Genomic DNA, 23,122 nt, shown 5'->3' with positions numbered 1-23,122 from the left:
CCTTGTTTTGCAACAAAAAGGGAACTTATTGGAGCTAGTGGATCCGAGGTTGGGGTCCGATTTCAGTAAGAAAGAGGCGATTAGAATGATCAAAGTAGCTCTACTGTGCGCCAATCCAACAGCTACTCTTAGGCCTATCATGTCTGAAGTAGTGAGTATGCTTGAAGGGCGGACCGCCGTGGAAGAAGTGGTTCTGGATCCAAGTATCCATGGTGATGAAATGACGAGGTTAAGAGCATTTGAAGAGCAGTTTGATCACAGTACTGCACAAGGGAGCTCCGCAAGTGGAAGTCATAGCCTCATTCGTTCATCAGATGCACCATGGACGGGTTCTTCTGTTGCTACTACGTCTTCAGAGCTCTATAAAGTTTATTCTAGTTAAGTTGAAGATTAATTATCAAACACACCATGTCACATATTGTTTTTCGTATTAGAACATTTCTCCTATAATAATAAACCCCTCTTCTCTCCAACATAGCATATCGTATGGGACTGCCCACATGTGTTGCCATGGAGGCATGGACAATGTTGTCTGTCTCCATACTTGACCAAAAAAAATACTCGATTTTTTATAGAGGGCGTCAAGGCCGACCGTGCCTCCATTCCTATCAACAGTCAACTCCATTTTCTCAGTTTCTCTCGAAAAGTCCAAACCTTTCCATAGATTGATTAGATATTTAGAGCCCAAGAACTTTTATTCTAAAGTTCAAGATTGTCTTCCTTATTCTAAGAGTAATTCCAGGTGAACAATCTTTTTAGGTACCACCAGCGTCTCACCTTACGTGGCAGCTTATGTGATTCTAATACTTCTACAATAACAAAGTGTGAAAGCCTAACTTCCTTCCCTTCCCTTCATTTTTTTTTTTTTGGAAAGGATAAGAAGTTTTATTAACTAGATACGATTATGATCGTACATGAGGCATCCAATATAATCTCTGGAGCATTAGTAAACCATTCGAGGTGAATGTTCGAATCACAACTATGACTAGCTAAGCGATGTGCAACCATGTTTGCTTGCCTAGAAGCAAAGCAAATTGTAACTTCCCCTACTGTAGCCATAAGGTCTCTGATATCTGATATCAAAGCTCCCAAATCAGACAAGTCTTCAGCCAAAGAGTTAATGGCCTGGACAGCAACTAAAAAATCACTTTTCTACCACAGCCTTTGTGATATTCATAGTTAGCAGAAACTCCAACCCATACTTCACAGCCAACTATTCAATGTGCAAGAAGAACTGACAAAGTCTGACCTGTAGGAAAATGCAGCAATGAAATGGCCTTGAGCATTCCTAATAACTCCACATGTACCCCCATACTGAATCGAAGGAAGAAAAGCCCCATTAACATTCAGTTTAAGGACATCATCCATGGTGCAGTACGTCCACAATTTCCGACTTATAGGTCTACTTCGATCCATGGCCTCAGACTCCCAATTTGCCCGGGAATACTCCTCAAACCATGCCATAGCAGAGGCCACAATTCCAGGCCCTGTTTGAGACCGGTCTATCCACTTCTTCTCATTCATGTTCTTCCAGATACTCCACAACAAAACAATTAAGCAACTTATCAAAGCACTCTGATGTCATAGAATTGACTCTTTCCAAGAACCAGTCTTTCCAGGATAATGAAGAACATTGGATGGGAAAAGGAGGAGCTCTTATGATCTCTCTAGTCAAGTTGCACTGACAGAACAGGTGTTCCATAGTTTCCACAAGTAGAACAAACAACACAATGTAAATCACCTGAGTACCCTTCAGTTGACAAGGCAACACAAGTAGGAAGAAGATTATGTACTGCTCTCCACCCAAAGATTGTAATTTTCCCTTATGTACTTTATGATAACCAAGAAAGATATAGTCCAGCTTGATAGTCCAGCTTGCAGGTCATTGCATTGATCAGTACTTCAATTCCAATTACTCTGAGAATCAATGACAGATCCTAAATCAAAGTCTATTGATTTTCTGATTGTTAACCGTTTCTTATATCTGCTTTCAAACCAATATATTCTGTAAATCACACAATTAGTTCTTACCTTAGATAGTCTAAAGTCTTTGTATAAATCCAACCTTTGTACTGTAAAAGAATCATCAAATACAAATAGATTATTCCAATCTTTTCCTCTGTTCTTTATGGTATCAAGAGCCTGATTTCTATTTTTTTTCCAATCTCCGGTCCCATGGCCTCCTCATCCTCCACTGAAAACACTCCTTCTGTTTCCAACTTCCTCACCATTAAGCTTGACCGAACAAACTATCCCCTATGGCTTGCCCAGATCACCCCCATTCTGAAAAGTAGAAAACTATGGGGTTTTGTTGATGGCACCAATCTGTGTCCCCCTTGCTTCCTAAAAGACAAAACAGGCCAGCTCACTGATCAAGTTAATCCGGACTTCGAGCCTTGGATTCTCCAAGATCAAATGGTCCTCAGTTGGATCAATGGTTCTCTTACTCCCAAAGTCCTCTCAACTGTCGCACGCTCCACCTCTTCGCATGCTACGTGGACTGCATTAGCTACCCGATTTGCTTCTCAATCACAGCACCGTGTTCTTCAACTCCGAGCCGACCTCCTTCGCACCACTCGAGGTACTATGTCTATCTCAGATTACCTGGACAAACTCAATTCCATTGCAGACAACTTGGCCCTTGCCGGTTCTCCTGTTCCTGATGCGGATCTTGTCAACATTGTCATGACCAATGTTGGCCCCCTATACGAAACAACAGTCAGCTCCGCTCAAGCACGTGATTCTCCTATCACGTATGAAGCCCTTGAAGCTCTTCTCCTTAGTGCGGAACGCCGCGTCTCTGAATATGCTCATCCTGCTGTTGCCGAAGGAATCCATGCCCTTCATGCCACTCAATCTAGGGGACGAGGTCGGAACACATTCATCTCTGGACGTGGTGGTTCCAACCGTGGAGGATCATACTCTCATGGAATGACTAATTCCAATTCTGCTCATTCTAGAGGGCGTGGTACGTTCTCTCATTCTCGTGGCTCCTCTGGGTCTCGTAGGTCTTCCATCTTGGGTCCAGCCCCAGGTACCACTACCAACAATGGCAACTCCTTCTTCAATACTGGTCGCATTCAATGCCAAATCTGCTCTCGCCCAGGCCACTCTGCTATTGACTGTTTCAACCGGCTAAATTTGTCTTATGAAGGTCGTGTCCCATCTTCTCGGCTAAATGCCATGACTGCTCATCACTCTCCTTCTGAAGAAACATGGTTGACAGACACCGGGGCCAATTCTCATGTGACACCAAACCTAGGTAATATTGATACTCCTAAATCTTATAAAGGTCTTGATAATCTTGGTGGAATTAAATCTGATTCTGGATTGTCTATTAAACACATTGGCTCGTCTAAGCTTAATTCTTCCTCTTCTTCTTTACATCTCAATGATATTCTTCATTGTCCCTCTGCATCTACGAATCTTCTCTCAGTCTACAAATTCACTATTGATAATCATTGTTATTTTATCTTCTATCCTAATTACTTCTGTGTTAAGGATCTGAAGACGGGGAAGATGCTCTACCACGGGAAGAGTGAAAATGGCCTTTATCCATTACGGTTTCCTTCAAAAACATCCAAAGTCTCTCGTTCATTGGCTTATGTTGGCTCTCGTGTCTCCGCTGAAACTTGGCATTCTCGCCTTGGTCATGCGTCTTCTACTATAGTATCTAAAGTATTGTCTAATAAAGCTGTTCCAGTATTGGGATCCAGCAACTTCTCTTTTTGTCAATCATGTCCATTAGGGAAAATTACAAAACTTCCCTATCAATTATCAGATTCTGTTTCAAATTTCCCATTAGAATTAATACATTCGGATGTTTGGTGCTCCTCTCTATTATCTCATCAAGGTTTTAAATATTATTTACTCTTTGTCGATGACTATTCCCGATACTCTTGGATTTATCCAATGAAACAAAAGAGTGAAGTTTTTCAATTATTTATCACCTTTCGTACTCACGTGGAAAAATTATTTAATCGTTCTATCAAAATACTTCAGTGTGATGAAGGCGGTGAGTACAAGAGTCATATTTTTCAATCCTATTTATCCACTAATGGAATCTTCCAAAGATTTTCTTGTCCAAAACACCCTGAACAAAACGGTTTGGCTGAACGAAAGCATCGCCATATTGTTGACACTGGACTCACTCTTTTAGCCCATGCACATATGCCATCCACGTATTGGGTTGACTCGTTCAATACGGCAGTGTATATCATCAATCGTCTTCCATCCCGAGTTCTTAACTATGCCTCTCCCTATGAACAACTTTTTCATCGTGTGCCTCAATATCACTCTTTAAAGGTCTTTGGTTGTGCTTGTTTTCCTTATCTTCGTCCCTATAACTCTTCAAAATTACAGTTACGGTCCAAACCTTGTGTGTTCTTGGGTTATTCACTCAATCATCAAGGATCGATATCGTTGTTTTGATCCTTCTTCAGGTCGTATTTATTTGTCTCGTCATGTGTTATTTGATGAATCCAGCTTTCCATTTACCGAACCTAATCTCACTTCAAACTCCTCCATTAATTCCTCAACAGATCAGTCCATATTAATTTTTGACCCATTATCAGGCCCAAGTCCATCTCCTTCTCCTTCTCCACGTATATCTGATCCTCCACGTCAATCTCACCCTTCTTCCCCATCTGCCGCAAACGCTCCTCCTCCTCCAGCCCATGAACGTCCACCACCCACACCGTCTTTACAAGTTTATACTCGCAACCCACAACGCCCAGTTCTTACTTTTGGTGATTCCTCTCAATCTCACTCTCCATCTTCCTCTTCTCCCCCAAATCAGAGTATTCCCACAATAATTTCGCCCTCCTCTTCCCAAACAGATGCATCACCAATTACCCACACTGATCCCCATTCATCCACCTCCCTCCCTACTAACAATCCAATTCCACCATTGTTATCCTCTCCTTTGGTGTCACAGGTGCAAAATCATGGAGGCATCGTAACTCGCAGCAGACATGGAATTAGCAAGCCCAATCCCAAATATGCTATGCACTCTACTCTCCTCGCTCTTCCTCTTGAGCCTACTTGTTATACACAAGCTGCAAAGTATCCAGAATGGCGTGAAGCAATGAATCATGAGTTCAAAGCATTGCAACAGGCAGGTACTTGGTTCTTAGTTCCACCATCCTCCTCAATGAATATTCTTCCTAATAAATGGGTATTCCGAATCAAGAAACGATCAGATGGAAGTGTTGAGAGATATAAGGCCAGACTCGTCGCCAATGGCTTTCATCAGCAAGAGGGCCTTGATTATACTGAAACATTCAGTCCAGTTGTTAAGCACTCCACTATTCGCCTAGTTCTTGCTCTTGCAGTCAGTCATCGTTGGCCAATTCGACAGTTAGATGTCCAAAATGCTTTTCTCCATGGTTATCTCAATGAGGACGTCTATATGAAGCAACCTGTTGGCTTTGTCGATCCTAAATTCCCACAACATGTCTGTAAGCTCCGCCGTTCTTTATATGGTTTAAAACAGGCCCCTCGGGCTTGGTTTCGGTGCTTTTCGGATTACTTAGAAGAACTTGGCTTCCTGGAATCACGGGCTGACTACTCTATGTTCACATTCAAAAATAGAGGCATCTATATCATTCTTCTCATTTATGTGGATGACATATTGATCACGGGTAACAACTCTTCTCACATATCACACCTCATTCATAATCTCAACTCCTTATTTTCTATGAAAGATTTGGGCTCTATTCATTACTTTCTTGGTATTGAGGCTGTCTATAATGGTGATCATTTGCATCTGACACAACATAAATATATTGTGGATTTGTTGAAAAAGACCAAGCTCCATGATTCTAGACCTTATCCTACACCTGTTTCATCTGGCAAGAAGCTTAGTGTCTATGATGGTGTCAAGTTAGAGGATCCTTCTGAATATCGCAGTATTGTTGGGGCTTTACAGTACCTCACTCTCACTCGTCCTGATATTTGCTATGCTATCAATCAAGTGTGTCAATTCATGCACTCACCAACTAATGTTCATTGGGTGGCAGTCAAGAGAATCCTACGGTATTTGAAGTATACTCTTAATCATGGTCTAGTTTATCAGCCAGGTTCTCACAAGTTAGTTGCCTATTCGGATGCCGATTATGCCGGTGATCCGGATGATCGTCATTCCACTGGTGGGTTCTGTGTTTATCTTGGTCCCAACTTGATTTCTTGGAGCTAAAAGAAACATAAAACAGTCTCCCGGTCTAGTGCTGAAGCTGAGTACAGGCAGCTTGCCTACACAGCTGCTGAGTTGTCTTGGCTACGGTCTCTGTTTCGTGACCTTAATGTATTTCTCTCATGTCCCCGGATCTGGTGTGATAATATCAGCTCTATATCTTTGGCCTCCAATCCCGTATTCCATTCCAGAACCAAGCATATAGAAGTTGATTACCATTATGTGAGGGATAAGGTTGTTCGACAAGAGCTGGCAGTTTCCTATGTGTCTACTGCTGACCAAACAGCTGACATCTTCACCAAGGGCTTATCTACTCAGCGTTTCCAATTTCTTGCATCCAAGCTTCCGGTCCGTGCTCGTCCTCTCAGCTTGCGGGGGAATGATAACCAAGAAAGATATAGTCCAGCTTGCAGGTCATTGCATTGATCAGTACTTCAATTCCAATTACTCTGAGAATCAATGACAGATCCTAAATCAAAGTCTATTGATTTTCTGATTGTTAACCGTTTCTTATATCTGCTTTCAAACCAATATATTCTGTAAATCACACAATTAGTTCTTACCTTAGATAGTCTAAAGTCTTTGTATAAATCCAACCTTTGTACTGTAAAAGAATCATCAAATACAAATAGATTATTCCAATCTTTTCCTCTGTTCTTTACATTGGCCTTCCACAAAGCTCTCCAAACCAGACCATACAGGTCCTCATTAGAAGATGAGGCAAAAATACTGCCAATAGAGAAATCACAGGCTACTATGTAAGCAGATTTCACCGAAAAGAAACCCTTTCTTATGTAGCTTCCAAGCCACCCTATCATGACCATAATGCAGACTAAGGGGAATAGAGAGCACCTGAGACGTCACATGTGTTCGAAACACAAATGAATAGTAGCTTCGTTCCAAGACCAAGTGTCCAAGTTAATTAGGTCAGTAACTCTCTCAAAAACACTATTTGGGGGCCTAGTTAAGGAGCGATGAGAAACAGATGGTATCGAATCATGATCCCATATACTAACAGAAGCACCATTACCAATCCGCCAAGATAACCTAGCCTGCAATACTGGTCTAGCTAACCTCCATAATACTCCTCCAAGAGTATGATGGTCTCTCACCCATGTCAGCAGTGAGAAAAGAGCCATGAGGATAATACACTGCCTTAAAGACTTGAGCAACAAGAGAATTTGGGTGGGTAAGTAATCACCGTCCCTGTTTTGCTAGCATAGCAAGATTATGGGCATGAAGATGTTTAAAACCCATGCCTCCTTGTTCTTTTGGAAGACACATTCTCTCCCAAGACCTCCAATGAATTTTATGTTTGTCATCTGTATTGCACCAAAAAAACTGACAACAGAGCTGTTGAAGATCATCACAAAGTGATTTTGGTAAAGCATAACAGTTCATGACATAGTTTGGCAAAGTTTGAGCAACTACCTTAATGAGCAATTCCTTGCCTCCAACACTGAGGATTTTAGACCTCTAACTGATGAGTTTTTTTTGTGAGCCGCTCCTTCAAGTAGGCAAAAATGGCCATCTTATTATGCCCAACATGTATAGGAAGCCCTAGGTACAGACCATGCTCCTTAACACATTCAACACCCAAGATTGCCGCCAACTGATTTCTCTTATGTAGGCTAACATTACCACTGAAAACCACATTTGATTTCTGTAAATTAATATGTTGACCAGAGGCCCTTGCATACAAAGCTAAAAGGTTCTTGAAAGCTTGACATTCTGCTACTGAAGCTTCTTAAAAAGGAAACTGTCATCTGCAAACAATAGATGATGTATAGTGGGTGCAGTAGGAGACATAGTAAGCCCTTTAACAATCCCGTGCAGAAGAAGAAATCAAAGCTGAAAGACCCTCTACACAGAGAATGAAGAGATACGGAGCAAGTGGATCCCCCTATTGAATACCTATAGTAGGTAAGATGAAACATGTAGGGGCCCCGTTAATTAACTGACTTCACTGTTAGGTAATTAACTGACTTCACTGTTGCCAACACAATCTTAACCCAATCAGAACAAAACTCTAGCTTAAGAAGGACTGCCTCCAAGTAATGCCATTCTAGACGATCACAAGCTTTAGAAATATCTAGCTTTAAAGAAGGAAAAAAAAATCCATCTACCTGTCTGCAGAGCTTCTTCATAAAATATGCAATTTTAGTTGCCACCAGAGTGTTGTCAGATACCAATCAGCTAGGTACAAAAGTACTTTGTAAAGGTGAGATGACCTGGGGAAGAATAGACTTTTAACCTGTTTGCCAAGACTTTGGAAGCAATTTTCTAAACCACATTGCATAACGCAATCAGAGACTAATTTAGGTTCTTTTATCTTCGGAATCAAAGTGAGATGAGTGAAATTGGACTCCTGAGATATCTGACCTATACAAAGAACCTCTCTAACAGCCATACAAAAATCTTTTTCTACAACTCTCCAAAATTTCTGAAAGAAACAAGGAGACATCCCATCTGGCCCCAGAGATTTGGATGGATGCATTTGAAACAGAGCTTTCTTTATCTCAACATCAGAATAAGGTGCTGTAAGTTATTTATTCATTGTTGCAGAAACCTTTGGCTGCAAACATGCTATAACCGACTCTATAGCTACCGGATCAGTACTGCATGCCCTAAAGATAGACTCATAATACTTGACAATCAAATCATTAACTTCTTTAGGATTAGAAGTCCACTGCCCTTCCTCATTTAGTAAACATTTAACATGATTTCAACATCTTCTGTTTGAGGCTTGTCGATGAAAAAAGGTAGTATTCCGATCACCATCTTTTAACCACTGGATCCTTGATCTCTACCTCCAACATTAGCAGAGAGCAGTTCATTCAAACGAAACTATAAGGCTTTCTACACTTCAAATTGACAAGGTTCAAAACTCTGCTTCATCAAACTCTCTAACTTACCATGGATCAACTTCATCTCCGTTTGTCTTTGCTGGAAAACACTGGAATGCCAAAGCAAGAAAAGTTGACTTGTCTGCTTAATTTTCTTACCAACCAGCAACATTGGCTCCCCAATAGTTGGGAGCAACCATCCCTGTTGAACAACATTCAAGCAATTTGAATGATGTAGCCACATCTCCTCAAATCAAAACTACTTTAGGGTTTGATTCCTAACAGGTGGCTCGGGGTTAACTTCAATGAGTAAAGGACAATGATCGAACCTGCTAAGAGGGAGTGTGATGCACATGGAGAAAGGATTAGAGCTCTCTCTCTATTGTACAATCTGGCAAGCTCGATATATCAAGTCTTTATTTGGTAAATCGATTTGACCACGTGAAACGAGGGCCAACAAAGCCCATATGGAGCAACTCACAGTCAACTAGAGCTTGACAGAAGTGAGCCATTTGTGCTGCCCAGCGAGGAGGACCCCCAGACTTGTCAGCATGATTGAGAACCTCATTAAAGTCAGCGACAAGCCATGGCAAGCGACTCTAAGCCGCCAAGGTGCCCAGCATGTTCCATGTAATAGTGTGATTTGTTGTTGTAGCGACACCGTAAATTCCTGTGAAATGAAAGACCCCAGCAGACCCTAGAGCCCCAACCTCCACATCAATATGATTAGCAGAGTAGTGCCTAAGATGAACGGGAACCTCATTGTGCCAAAATAGAGCCAAACCACGACAGTCATCTTCTTTTGGTGCACAAACTACACCATCAAATCCTATATGACGTCGAACAGTGGTCAGAATATCTGGTGAAGCTAGGGTTTCAGAAAGGTTCACAAGGCTAGGGTTTTGTTGGCGAACAATACTAACGAGGGCATCCTAATTTTCCGTGTTATTCAGCCTCTACAATTCCAATCTAGAATTTTGAAGGCCTACATGGAGATCTGGGTACAAAATAATGGCTGTCACTGGCCTAGGGTTTGCTAGGGTGAGAGGGAGAGACTCTCCCAAGTATAAGCCAATCAAAACTGTTATTTAGCTTCCTTCCCCTCATATAAAAGAGAAAAGGAGATGGAAATTCTAACAAAGCATGATCCAATATTTCAGAGAACTAGTTTCACCACCACCATAATGAGTCCATTAATTTGGGTCAGAATGTGATTGGAATATATATAAACTGTTTTGATAACATGCATGTTAAAATAATAATAAGTTTGCATGGCTCGTTGCCTACTATTGCAGCGACATTTTTCAACAGAACCACCTATTAGGTGTTCTGGTTTAACTCAAAAGATTAAATGCAATTAATAGTACTAATCCAAGACTAAGAAGTGTATTAGTATCACTATGTACAATCTAAGTACTTTCCAAGATTCTTAGTAGCCGTCTTCTCTCTTAATTGTTTTCTAACCTATGAATGATGGATTAACACACTTAAATTTTCATCGTAACTCCTTCATAAATTTTCAAGACAACAACTTTTATTCTCAAATTTCAAAAAAATAAAGTTCTCCAATTTATTAGATTTATGTGTACTTTTTGTGTTACTCTAAGTTTATGAGATTCTTAAGTATAAGATTTAGTTAACAGGTTTAACAGTTAACACAAAATTTAATGGTTCAGTTTTGGTTTTAGTATTTTCCACATGTTAGCTTAACGATTTGTTATCATGTTCCACGATGAATATATAAAACAAATTTATTATGACACGACACAGTGTTTTAGCAGATCTACTTAAAACAAGAAGTGTATTGGTAATAGACAATTTAGTTATTCCATCGATTTGGTATAATTAAAAACTCTAGCCGCACGAGCGTGAGATAGACAAAGCCCTAGTTTTTTTCGAGACAGGGACGACAATGGAAGCTATAGATGAAATGACAGTGTGTTTGGCTACATCTCTGGGGCTGGCAGATGCCTAAAAGCCAATGGACCTCCGGCCACCGAAAGGGGAGGGTTTGCGCAGGTCCCAGACATACTTGGTAGGGAAGCTTATGACTGCTTCAGCTTTCACAACTAAATTTTCTGCTCATTTAACATTATTATGTGAACTATATTCATAAAAATCCTTGCATAATATCCTTCTCAAACAGGTAATAAGTCTATAATGGAAGTATTACGAGATATCGAAAGTCCACTTTACAATGACTTTAGAATTGACATGGACGTATTTTATCGTTTATGTAGTGATTTGGAAGTTAAATTTAGGGTGTTGGTTCAAACAGAACAAATCATATTGATGTAATAGGAATTCTATTACATATGTTAGGACATGGATGTGGAAACAAGTCGGCACAAGAACGGTTTCAACATTCTGGTGAGACCATTAGTAGATATTTGAAGAAACTATATATATCTTTTATGTGAACTATGTAAAGAAATTATCAAGGCGTTGGATCCTAAATTTAATAGTGTTGCACTAGAGAATGGAGATAATGAAGGATAAGAGATACATGCCACATTTTAAGATATTTGTCATGTGTTACTTATTTATAAATTATTAGTTAAATTTAATTGTTTATATTCATTGACAAATAGCATCATTGTTTTCAGGATTGCATGGGTGCTATTGTTGGAGCGCATTTTCCCGCTTCAATGTCTCCTTAAAATCAAATACCGTTCATTGGTAGAAAAGGAATACCAACACAAAATGTTATAGCGGTATGTAATTTTGATATGCAATTTAATTTTGCATATGCGGGTTGGGAAAAATCTAGGGGTGGGCGTCTGGACCCGAAAGACTGAGGACCCGACCCGAACCAAGGAAAAAAGCCCTATTCGGTTCGGTCCTAATATAGGAATTTTCGGTTCGGTTTAAAGCCCGACCCGAATGCATATAATCGGTTCGGTCTCGGGTTTCAAATTTTGAGGGACCGAAAGCCCGAACATACCCGAATCTTGTATCAGTTGCCACATACCTCCCTCTCTCTCGATACCATCTCAGCCCTAGATTACCAATTTCTGAAAACCCAGATTACCAGCTGAAATCTCCCTCAGTCCCTCCCTCACGGTCTCACCCTTCTCTCTCTCTCTCTCTCTCTCTCTCTCTCTCTCTCTCTCTCTCTCTCTCCGTCCATTACCAGCTCCTGCACCACTCTCCGTCTCCGAAATCCTCCTCCGCCAGTGAGTCCTTGATTGGATGCGAAGCTCCAGAAGTTCGCCTCCGCCGTTTCGATTCTCCCGTCGCCATCTCGGCTCTTCGCAACTCAATTCGGTGAGTAATCTAGATTTAAGGTTTTTCACTGAAGATTGACTTCTAAGGCCATGGCTGATTCAGATAGCAGATGGAGATGTCTGTCATAATATGTCTGTCATAATGGGGATTGGGGAGGAAGAAAAAAAGAAGAAGAAGATATGAAGAAGAAGAAGAAGAAGACGACTAGAAAAGAAATAGAGTAGAAACTAGAAAGTGAAAGAGGGTTCTGGACTTCTGGGTTTTGTTTTGTTTCATTTCTCCCTCCCAGGATGAAATAAATATAAACATTGCACAACTTATATTGAGAGCATCTGGTGCTTCAGTGGTTGGCAGCAAGGCTCTCGTGTAAGAGGTCGGGGGTTCAAACCTCGCCTCTCACCCACTTTTGTGTGTATTTTGCATAAAGCTGGGAAACTGGATTTTGGGCCCGAAGACCGAACCGGCCCGTTTAGGGTCGGTTTCTGTTAGTTTCCATTTTTGAAACAGTCCGAACCGGCCCGGACCAATTGTTTCGAGCTCGGTCTCGATCTCACCAAATTTTGGGCCCGACCCGACCCGAGGCCAGGCCTAGAAAAATATGCTCATGATACAAGAGTAATTCTATCGGTTCTTCGAAATCTCGATATGAATATTCCTAAACCTCCACCGGGTGGTATATTTAATTATAGTTATTTTTTTTGAAAATTTTTTGATACTTTGAATGAAATTTTGTAAAATTTAATATTTTTGTTATTTGACCGGAAAATATTATGTTGTAGAATCGGGAATGAATGAGTTTTTAGGACCTTATAAAACGCTAAGACAACATTTTCAAGAATACCGTAGGCAAGAACCAATAAATGAAAATGATGTATCTAACCAAACACAGGAAAGGAAACCTGACAGGAACTTTAGTTTCCCTTCCCCACGGGAAAGACAAGGGATTTGATTTCCCTTTCATGAACCAAACGAGGTCTTAGAGGAGTTATATAACACACTTTTGGGCCTCGTTTAGTTCGCAGAATTGAGGGCTTGGGAAAGGAAATTTATTCCTTTCCAATGTTTGGTGGCCATCTGGAAAGGAACAACTTTCCTTTAAGAAGGGAGAATATAGGGGAGGGAAAATGAATCATATGATCTTCCAAATGATTCATTTTCCCTTTCACTTTCCCTACATTAATTACATAGTATAAGTACATTTATATCCTTGTTGAAAATTATTATTGACAATTTTATTTAAAAAGTTTGATTTGTGTAACGATATATTTTTAATATATAAAGATATAAATGGAATATTAGTATGATTTTGTTTCCTTTCCTTACATAAACCAAACACTACAAATTCAGCTACGACAGCCATGGTGGACATTGGTGATACTGGATTTGTGGCGGCTGAAGAACTCCGACGAAGCTTCTGATGTCTCCATTCAATTGTGTTCTTGTTTTTTCTACTTTGATTTGTCTTAGTCTGGTCCATTTGTTTGTTGCGTCCGTAGTTCCTCCTGTCTTGCCTTGTGGGGCTTTGACTATGAGGGCTCTATTTCTTTTCAGTTTAGCCTCTTGGCTTTCTTGTCTATGGTTGGGCTAGTTTCCATCTTTTTAATGAATATCTTTTCATCCAAAAAAAAAAAAAACATTTTCTCCTTGCTTTCCCAACGTTTTCAAACAACAAAAAGAAAAGTTAGTAGGAAATTTGTTTTTCTTTCCCATAGAATTTCCTAAGAAATTGATTTTCTTTCCACAAACCAAACAAGGCCTTAGAGTTTGGAAAAAAAAAAGTGGAAGATTTTAAAGGAATGCAAGGTTATTCATTTTAGAAGCAAGTGAAGATTGTCATTGTCACCATGACACTTCATAATTATATACAGAGGCATGCACATTGTGATAAACATTTCGTCCACATTGGAAAAAATTCAGGTGACATGTCAAGTAGGTGTTAAGATATTTTTTATGATTACTTGATGCTAATGAGAAACCTCCAGTTCCAGGTAGCGTCAAGATTTGTGCATGGAAAGCAGCCTCTAATGTTCTTCCTACTCGGAGTAGGCTTAGTGAACGTGGTATTGACTTGGATACCCAATGTCTACTCTGTGATGAAGAAGTCGAGACTCCTATTCATGCGGTCCGCGATTGTCCCCAAGCGACTGGCTGGATTTAGGGGGCCAACCTCCCTTTAGTTTCGAACCCCACAAATGTTGCTGACTGGCTTTCGTCTGTCCCTCAGACAATTTTTGTTTCTACCCTAATGATCCTCTCGGCAACTTGGAGAAATAGGAATGCAAAAGTTTGGGAGGGCGATTTTAAGCAGGTTTCACAGCTTGTCCCAATGACTTTAGGTTGGCTAGAAGAGTATAAAGTAGCTCACATTACTCCCAAGTCCGGTTTGGCTGCTAGGACGCCTCCAAAGTGGAAGAAACCCCCTGTTGGTTTTATCAAATTGAATGTTGATGCAGCCTTTGATCAAACTTCGTGTCGGGCGGCGGGGTTAGGTGGAGTATTCAGAGATCATATCGGGGCCTTTCTTCATGGGTTTCGACATACTATCATAGTTGCTCATTCTGCTAGACATGTGGAACTTTTAGCATTGGTCTTGGGAGTACAGTTAGCTGTTGATAATCATCTTACACCTTTGCTAGTGGAGACTGATTGCTTGGATTTGGTATCTGCACTATCCTCTTCTTTGGATTCTTCGGAACTGGGTTTTCTGTTGGCAGACTTGCGGGTTCTGTTGCACAAAGCACAGGAGGCTCATGTCCTCAAGGTTGGAAGACAGGCTAATGGTGTGGCTCACATCTTGGCTCACGAGGCCAAGCATGCTGATTGTCAGATAGATTTCTTTTCATGTATTCCTCCGTCTGTGGAGGCTAGTCTAATCTCTTATTGTAATGATTCTCCATCAATGAATTAGTCTTTCATTCCCCTCAAACAAAAAAAAATTGAGAAACCAATTGTTATTAATGTTACTCATATTTGTATAAGTTATTTTTAAAATTGTTCAATATTAATCATATGATCACCGTGATTTATAAAAATTGATAGTAAAGAAAAATTTATAAGAACATAACAAGAGCACTTGAACTACATTATATTACCAAACTATTAAGGCAAAATATTTTTTTCATGTCCAAATTGATCATTCTACAAACTCAAAACACTTACAAAAATTTAGTTTACCAAACACTCGGCTGCTTTGATTTTCAGCCAGTTATTCTAAAAAATAAGCAAAAACTAGTTTTTCTTAAAAGTACAGCCATACCAAACACACCCTAGATCCACTGTGAATATGTAAAGGCATCATACCATTACTTGTCGCAACTGAAGCTGCATTTTTTACATTTGAGGGATGAAGAAGTCAGTGATAAGGGCATACCCAGCGGGGGAGGACTGCATCAGGCAAGGATGCTTTGGGCTCTTGAACAGAATATTTAAGATACTTTCAGCAGTCAAACTAGCCAACAAATCCAGAAGAACCTGCTCCATGCTCAATAGCTTCTGACTCTCCATCAACATTGGAGCAAGATCCCAATTGAATATAAGTATTGGTGCAACTGCAACCATTCATGTCCACGACATTTAAACGATTTCTTTTTAACTATTTAAAAATTGTCCAACCAAGGTGCATAAGATAATCAAGCAAATCATAAAATTGTATTAACTCCAGAAGGGCACCACTAAGGACATATCAAGTTTAGTTTTCATATAAATAATTCCCGGTCAAAGATCAGGGAAGTAGTTTTACTAAAAGGGAAAATAGAGAGAGAATTAAGTAGCAGAACCTAGCTATATTCCACTGTCTGAATCTGATTCCCAAATAAAAAAATTTAAAAAAAAAATCTATAATTAACGAAAGAAAAATAAGGACTTTCAACTTTCCCCTGTTTGGGTATGGCAGAAAATATTATTCAGTAACTTTTAAGCTAGTTGAGCAAGGCAAGAAAACAAGACTAATGACCAAGTACGTACCTCTTTAGTGATCTCCTCACTTCGACGAGCTAATTGTTGCTGATCAGCTGCTCCAGATTTTCTTACTGATGCAGTCTTTGCAGTTATAGTTTCCACCTGCCAATTGCATAGCTAAAACATTATTGTACACTACCCAAAAAAATAAAATAAATGAATACTTCACTGGATACTTTCGAGTGAGAGACATGGTCTAAAACACACAAAAAACCACTATAGATAATAATAAAACATACAAAATACCTCTGCTATTGCAGCTTCAACATTCTTTTGCCTTGCTTCCAGCACACACCTCCTAGATTCCACCTCCAGCTTCACATTACTCAGTTCTTTACTAGCCTCCTCAAACTTGAGATATCGTTCTTTTTCTAACTTCTTTTTGAAATCATTCAATTCTTTCACTGAGGAAAAAGAAAAAGAGCACTAAACTCCAAAGCACTACTACCCATTTACCCTAAAGCCTAATTTATCAGCAGGATCAGAAAAGAAAGGAACATAAATGAATATTAGAAACTACCTTTTGATTGCTGTTTCATTAGTTCATCATGAAGAACCTTGCTTAGGACTTCATCATCACTTATTTTTTCTTTTACAGCCCTGTAGTCTTTACTAGTAGATTTAGCAGAATTGACCTTAACAATTCAAAAGTGGCAGTATTATGAACTGCAGATTTAAGCCATGAACACTAGCACCGCATCAATAAACAATTCAACACAGTAAAAATCCTTTATTACTAGAAGCAGTAAAACTGTGCCTATCCTAAGCTGCATAGTCACAATAAGACAAAATTTAAACACCACTACAAGCACTTCATATATGCATATCATTATAAGTACACAACTAAAAGCATACCTGTTCTTGTATAGCATGCATCTGGGCCAAGTGTTTTAACAATTTCTTGGAAACCTGAGAATAAGCACAGAAAAATGATCAATAAAACATAGCAGTGACCAGCGGACTCTTTCTCAAACACGCATGAGATATATGATGTATATATGTCAAGATGAAGATATAAGTGCACAGCTATGTTTTCCTTTCTTTTCTTTTCTGTGAAGGGAGATGGAACTCAGTTAACTAGTACATCACTAACATGTAAAAATGTAAGGGTTAAAACAACTGAGAAAAGAAAAACGTAAGTAGAAATTGAATCTACAGTATATGTATGGTGATCAATGGCTCTAATTGTTTGTAATATTTGAGGATAAATATATTTCTAACCAAGAATTTTACCAGCAACCAACTTATAAGTTAAGACAATTTGGAATATGCAAGCCTACGCAGATTTTCTAATCTTGAGCTATATATAGGTAGAATAGTTTTTTAAATGATTAGATCAACTTACAAAAGAACAGCATGCAGAGGCAAGAATAAAAACTGAATAATAAACAGATTACCTTTGCATACACCTCATCAACAGCAGTTTTCTCCTTCAAAGATTGCATGGCTAACATTTCATCACTCGTAGCCTTCTCTCTAATTAATTTCTTCTCTGCTAAAGTTCTCTTCAAGGAAATATGTGATGGTTTAGTTGATTAAACAAAGCTAAATCTGGTGAGCAGGTAATGAAACAACTAAGATGAGATATAACGACACACTTACACAAATAACTTATGAAACATATATCCTGTTGATATAGGAAGCTAAAGAAACAAAAACTTAAAAGACCTAGTTTGGAAAAGCCATAAAATGAGATCAAGGATAATATGTGATTAAGCAATTAAAAAATAGAAATACAATAGATAATTGAAAAATGTCTCAAGTGAGGGGGGTATAGGGTAAGGGTCTCCAGATTGGTTATGGTGGACCACTGCAGTAACCTGAAGGCACATAGTAGGTAGTGAAACCAGATCTCAGTAGAAATGATGTAATAAAATTTTAATATAGTCTTCCATATGTCGTCCCACTATCCATATTAGTAATCAGAAGTCCCAATGTCCTTTTTTGATACAAATATTAAGACTCCAGATTTGTTAGCTTCATAATTACTCTTTACTCCAACAAGTTTTTACAAGGAACGAGAAGGACTATTGGCAATGCAAGTCAATAAACTTCTGGACTAATGATTAAGTAATCATATACATGTCAACTTCTACACAAGCACCATAAATAAAATATGTCAGTGACTTATTCAAGGAGACCGGAATCTTCCAAAGCTCAGAAAATTCTTCCCATGGATGCATTTGTTTGGGCCTTGGGGACTCTAATTATGACACTTTGGATTTTGTTAAAGGAAACTTGGAAAGTCAGTACTGAAAGACCTTATGAGCAGCTTACCCAAAACCAATTGGCTACAGGAGGAGAGGCCCAAACTGTAAAGGCAAGACTTCACAAGCCCCCCACATGTGCAGTGACTCAAGCCAAACATGTGGAGACTGGGTGGTGCTAAGCACATGTGAGCATTGGGAATAACACGTACATGCTCTGATACCACAAAGTAATTAGAGCACCCAACCAAAACTAAATGGCTATAGGTGGAGATTGAAGCCTAGGACATTGTAAATTGTATGCCAAGGCTTCACATTTCAAGTGAGATATACTGTAAAAAATGCCTACTTCCTTTTTTATACAAATTTCTTGATTCTTTATCACACCTCTAGCGAGAGAAACTGATTTGTTTCCATATAAAAAAAATGTTGCAATAAAACAAAAGGTTCCAATCATGTGTGGTGCAAAAGAGACACCTGAATCAGGTTATCTATCTGTGAACTGACTAGCATCTGATATCAAAAGGCAGCATATTGAAACGAGATTATACTTCAAAAATTTTGCTATATTCAAAGATACATATGTTGTCTCTCAAGTCAGAATCAAACACCTAGCAAATTCTCAGAATTACAGATAGTCAGATACATAGGAATTTCATAAGTTTAAGACCACTGCATATGTGCACATTTCTTCCATTAGAGCCTGGGACTCTTCCCAAACATTTTAAGAGCTACTGATGTCATTTCCAATTGGATCATAATTGACTCAATACGTAAAATTTTAGGTTTTGAGTTTCCTCTTTGATACCATTTCACAATGATTAAAAATCTAAGATTCTGAAATCATATGTCCTGCCAAGAAAGTTTTAATTTCTCAGAAGGTAGATAGAGAGAGAGAGAGAATTCTCTTTTCTTTGTACACTTTTATTTGAAGTTTATGGAAAAGCTAAAGAAGAAACAAAAAAAGAGATGAGCGGTAAAAAGTCAGTATTACCCCCACGTATCCGATTTATTTACATACTTACGTATCCGCAAAGGATACGGACGTATCCAAACTGTATCCAAAATCAGGATCCGCGTATCCGAGCGTATCCGAGCCGTATCGTACCCATATCCCTGATCGGTACGGGATACGAAGGCAAATTCACGTATCCGTGCATCATAGGATGAGCCCCTAATTCAAAATTTTCATCAACCTACTATCGTCTAACGGAATTATGGAAATATCTCTACTCCACTGTCCAGGGGAAAAAAGTAACCACGATAAAAAATTCATGCATCTCCTATCATGTTCAGTACTCAGTACCATGTAAAAGATATCATTATGGGTTTCCAAAACATGACAGCATGAAACTTACAAACTGTTAACTACAACAGTTGGAGTGCGGATGCAAATCAACAGGAATGTAGTATTATTCAAGAATCAAAATACTATTTACCATATCCAACTTGAAGAGAAAAGGTACCTGCAGTTTATCTGGTGAATGAACAATTTTTGAACGAAACTCTTGTCTTTCCGAATCACTTTTTAGCAGATCAAAATCAGCATCAGACATCTGGGGAAACAGAATAAGACAAAAGAACAAAAATAAAGGAAAGCAACTATATTTGGATAACAAATCCACATAATTTTCGCATATCATTCACCCCATAGTCTGAATAGACACCCACATATAAAGCCTAGAAGTTTTATTTTTTATTTTTTTTTGCTTCTTGTTGGAGAAGACACAAGTTCACACAACCTTTTATTGAAAAACGAAACAGAAAAAAGAACCAAGGCCTTGGACAATAAGTTCACGGACTAGCTACAGGAGGCAAAACATAACCCATAAAGACTACAATTGTAGTAGCCTAAGAACGAGATAAACCCTAGGCCAAAAACATAAGAGCTCCAACAACCACAGGCTTCCAATCTAGAACAATGGAGGGGAAGGTACAGTCCTTAAACTCAACTGAAACAGAAGCCCACAAAGCTGACAGGAATCTAAATTTCTCCTAAAGGTTCCCCAATTCCCTCCATTATGATCATCAAAGATCCCTTGATTCCTTTCTAGCCCAAAATACCCAAATTACAGTGAAAACACTGCAACCCCAGAGAACAGAAAATGAGATGTGAAACTACGTTTTAAAGGGAGAATAGAAATAGGAAGGTGAAAGAGATGGAAGAATGTATGTTCTGTTTTAGTGTTAATTTCTGTTTTACTCTTCTTCAAAAAGGACTGAGATGTGGACCCACTACTCCCCCTCCTACCCACCCAAAGGTTACAGCATTAGATTATACACCCACATTAGTGCACACAATACAAATGACACAACATCTTTGCAAGATAAATTGCAGTAAATAGACAAGAGACATTCCCAACCTTAGACAAAGGATTCGCTCAAACATAAAATCCACACAACACATAAAACACAAAGTAGATGAGATATTTAGAGCAGAAAATCACATTTGGTGGGTATCATTAAGGGTAAGCAAGACCTGAGTTCCTTTACTCTAGAAATCTTCATTAAAAGATCATTCATCTTTCTAAGCTTGTTTGTCATAAATTTACAAGATATCCATCAGCAATTACAACAATTTTCCTGGAAGTGTGTTTAAATTTTTTTTGTTTATTTACCACATATCTATACTGTGTTAACAGCCAATCATCTAACCTCTTTATCCATTTCAGCAGCCTTCTCCTTTAACTTCCTAATAGAAGTTCTCAGTTTCACTTGATCAAGGTTAAGGTCTGATATGGTTTGGCGCAATTCTTTGACTTTGGAATCTACCTCCTGAACAAGAGGTAACTCCTTTTCTCTTGTTTCTTTGTAGTGTGCAATCTCAGTATTCCACTGCAAAACAAACATTTAGTGATGTTGATGCACAGTTAAATACTAAAACGTTTAGTTTATTAAAGATACCCTTTCTGTACAAAATATACCTGAGAAACCTGACCGCCCCACCATATGTGCTGCTTCTCAAGGTCGGTTAATTGATCCACAACTTTAGCTACGAGATCTATTCTTGTCTCTCTGATATTAAAAGTAAACAAACAACGAGTAAGATAGCTTGGTTCTTATAGATGTACATGGATGAGGAATAAGGAGACAACAACAGAGCTAAACTCTTGGGCTGCTGTTCTACTCATGGATGAGGATTGAAGAGACAAGAACAGAGCTAAAAACTCTAAAAAGAAAGAACAGAGAATTTAAAAAAAAAAATCTACAAGTTTCATACAGCCCTTTGTTAAATAGATCAAATCCTCACTGTATTTGATGAAATGAATTTTTACAAATCAGGCACAAAGTAATCCCAACACATTTCTTGAAGCGCAATCCCTTCACCGAGTCAATTTAAACCTACAACTAATGAGGCATCTCAAGTGACTCCAAACTTCTCAGTAAAATTTTCATTTCACCTAGATCAAGGAATACGTAGCAATGAAATTTCTTTCATCTTTCTCTTTAGATCTTTCATCACTCACTAAAACACACAGTAGTTTTGGTTTATCACTAATTTCGATTAGGCACTTCTACTACCAAATTATTTCATCCGATCATATGCATGACTTTCGCTTCGAAAGCAGTGACTAGTGATTCCAATACAAGCTAGAACAACATGTAAGATATTCTATCAACACTAAATAAATAAATAAATTAGTACCTATATACATGGTAATTGAGAAGGGCACTCAGAAAAACCTCGGTCCGATTCGGGTCGGGTCTTATGAGATCTGCGTAGATAAATTTCTTAGGGCAATCCAATAACGCCACCACTTGCTTCAGTGTGTTGTACAGCTTGATGCTCCGGGCCGACTTGTCGTGAAAATCCGGATTCTCGAGCAGCTCCAAGGCATCAAAATCAACTTGCTCATCTTCCCTGCATAAAATTCCCCAAGTTTTTCAATCTCAAATACAAATTTGTATGGGGAAATCTAGGGTTTAGGGAGAGAGAAATTACTCGGGGAGGAAGTCGAAGGTGGTGAGGATCCGGGTGTAGAGGTCGGCGATGAGATCCGGGTTCGGGTTGAGAAGATCCTGCTCGGAAATAGCGATGATCTGAGCCTCGACGAGGATTGTGACGATCTCGGTGCGACTGAGCTTTGGGTATACCAGCTTCGACATTTCTGTCCTCTCCTTCTTCTTCTATCTGAGATTCTGATAAGACTTCGATTTGAAATGCAGTCAATTTTTTCTATTTGAAAATAAGAGAAAATAAACAGAATGTTTTCCCGCCCTTTCACCAAAGAAAGAAAGAACGTTTTCCCTCTCAACAAAGATACTTCAGCATTTTTTTTTTTTTTTTTTTTGATGTATCTTTAGCAGTGTTTCTTAGCTATTTTGGAGAACATTTTTAGTTTTTTATCAATTTTTGTAGCTACATCAGACTCCTAAGTGGCTCTCTATTTTAACTTTTAGCTATTTCGCTTCTAAATATAGAGAGCGAGATAAGACTCTCTATTATTTTTGTTAATTTAAAATATTACTTTTAAGTCATTCTATGTAATTTATAAATATATTTAAATAATTTTCTCTTCATTCAATAAATAATAAAAATTCAAATCTAGCTAAAATATAGAGAACTAATGCAAACATATTTTTAAAATGACTAGCCAAACTATTTTGGTTAAAATTTGACTAAAAAATAGCTAGCAATACTAAAGATGCTCTTAGGTGAATACTAGTATATGCACTTATATGTCCACATT

The 23,122-nt window shown here is 38.8% G+C and overlaps 3 protein-coding genes across 3 annotated transcripts in view; 2 read left to right on the top strand and 1 right to left on the bottom strand.

Moving 5' to 3' along the window:
- Positions 1 to 382, top strand: part of LOC133716363 (probable leucine-rich repeat receptor-like serine/threonine-protein kinase At3g14840) — an 11,310-nt gene extending 10,928 nt beyond the window's left edge. Inside the window, exon 20 of the mRNA XM_062143075.1 lies at positions 21 to 382. Within this exon, the coding sequence (XP_061999059.1) occupies positions 21 to 382 (362 nt within the window). The remainder of the gene's footprint in view (positions 1 to 20) is intronic.
- A 14,130-nt stretch (positions 383 to 14,512) lies between these two features.
- Positions 14,513 to 15,175, top strand: LOC133716362 (uncharacterized). The gene has a single exon (XM_062143073.1). It carries the CDS (start codon positions 14,513 to 14,515, stop codon positions 15,173 to 15,175), a length of 663 nt encoding a protein of 220 aa, XP_061999057.1.
- Positions 15,176 to 15,392: 217 nt separating this feature from the next.
- On the bottom strand, positions 15,393 to 22,603 carry LOC133717599 (kinetochore protein NUF2 homolog). Its single transcript, XM_062144317.1, has 11 exons — positions 22,375 to 22,603; positions 22,078 to 22,293; positions 21,356 to 21,446; positions 21,087 to 21,266; positions 19,898 to 19,987; positions 17,622 to 17,729; positions 17,080 to 17,133; positions 16,745 to 16,859; positions 16,471 to 16,628; positions 16,231 to 16,326; positions 15,393 to 15,815 (listed from the first exon to the last, which is right to left on the bottom strand). Exons 1-11 carry the CDS (start codon positions 22,536 to 22,538, stop codon positions 15,771 to 15,773), a joined length of 1,317 nt encoding a protein of 438 aa, XP_062000301.1. The 5' UTR covers positions 22,539 to 22,603; the 3' UTR covers positions 15,393 to 15,770.
- Positions 22,604 to 23,122: the final 519 nt, after the last annotated feature.

The sequence above is a fragment of the Rosa rugosa genome, chromosome 6 (assembly GCF_958449725.1).
Source record: "Rosa rugosa chromosome 6, drRosRugo1.1, whole genome shotgun sequence".
Classification (NCBI taxonomy): Eukaryota; Viridiplantae; Streptophyta; class Magnoliopsida; order Rosales; family Rosaceae; genus Rosa; species Rosa rugosa.
Note: the sequence above shows the minus strand (reverse complement) of the source record. Positions and strands in the feature narration are given on the sequence as shown.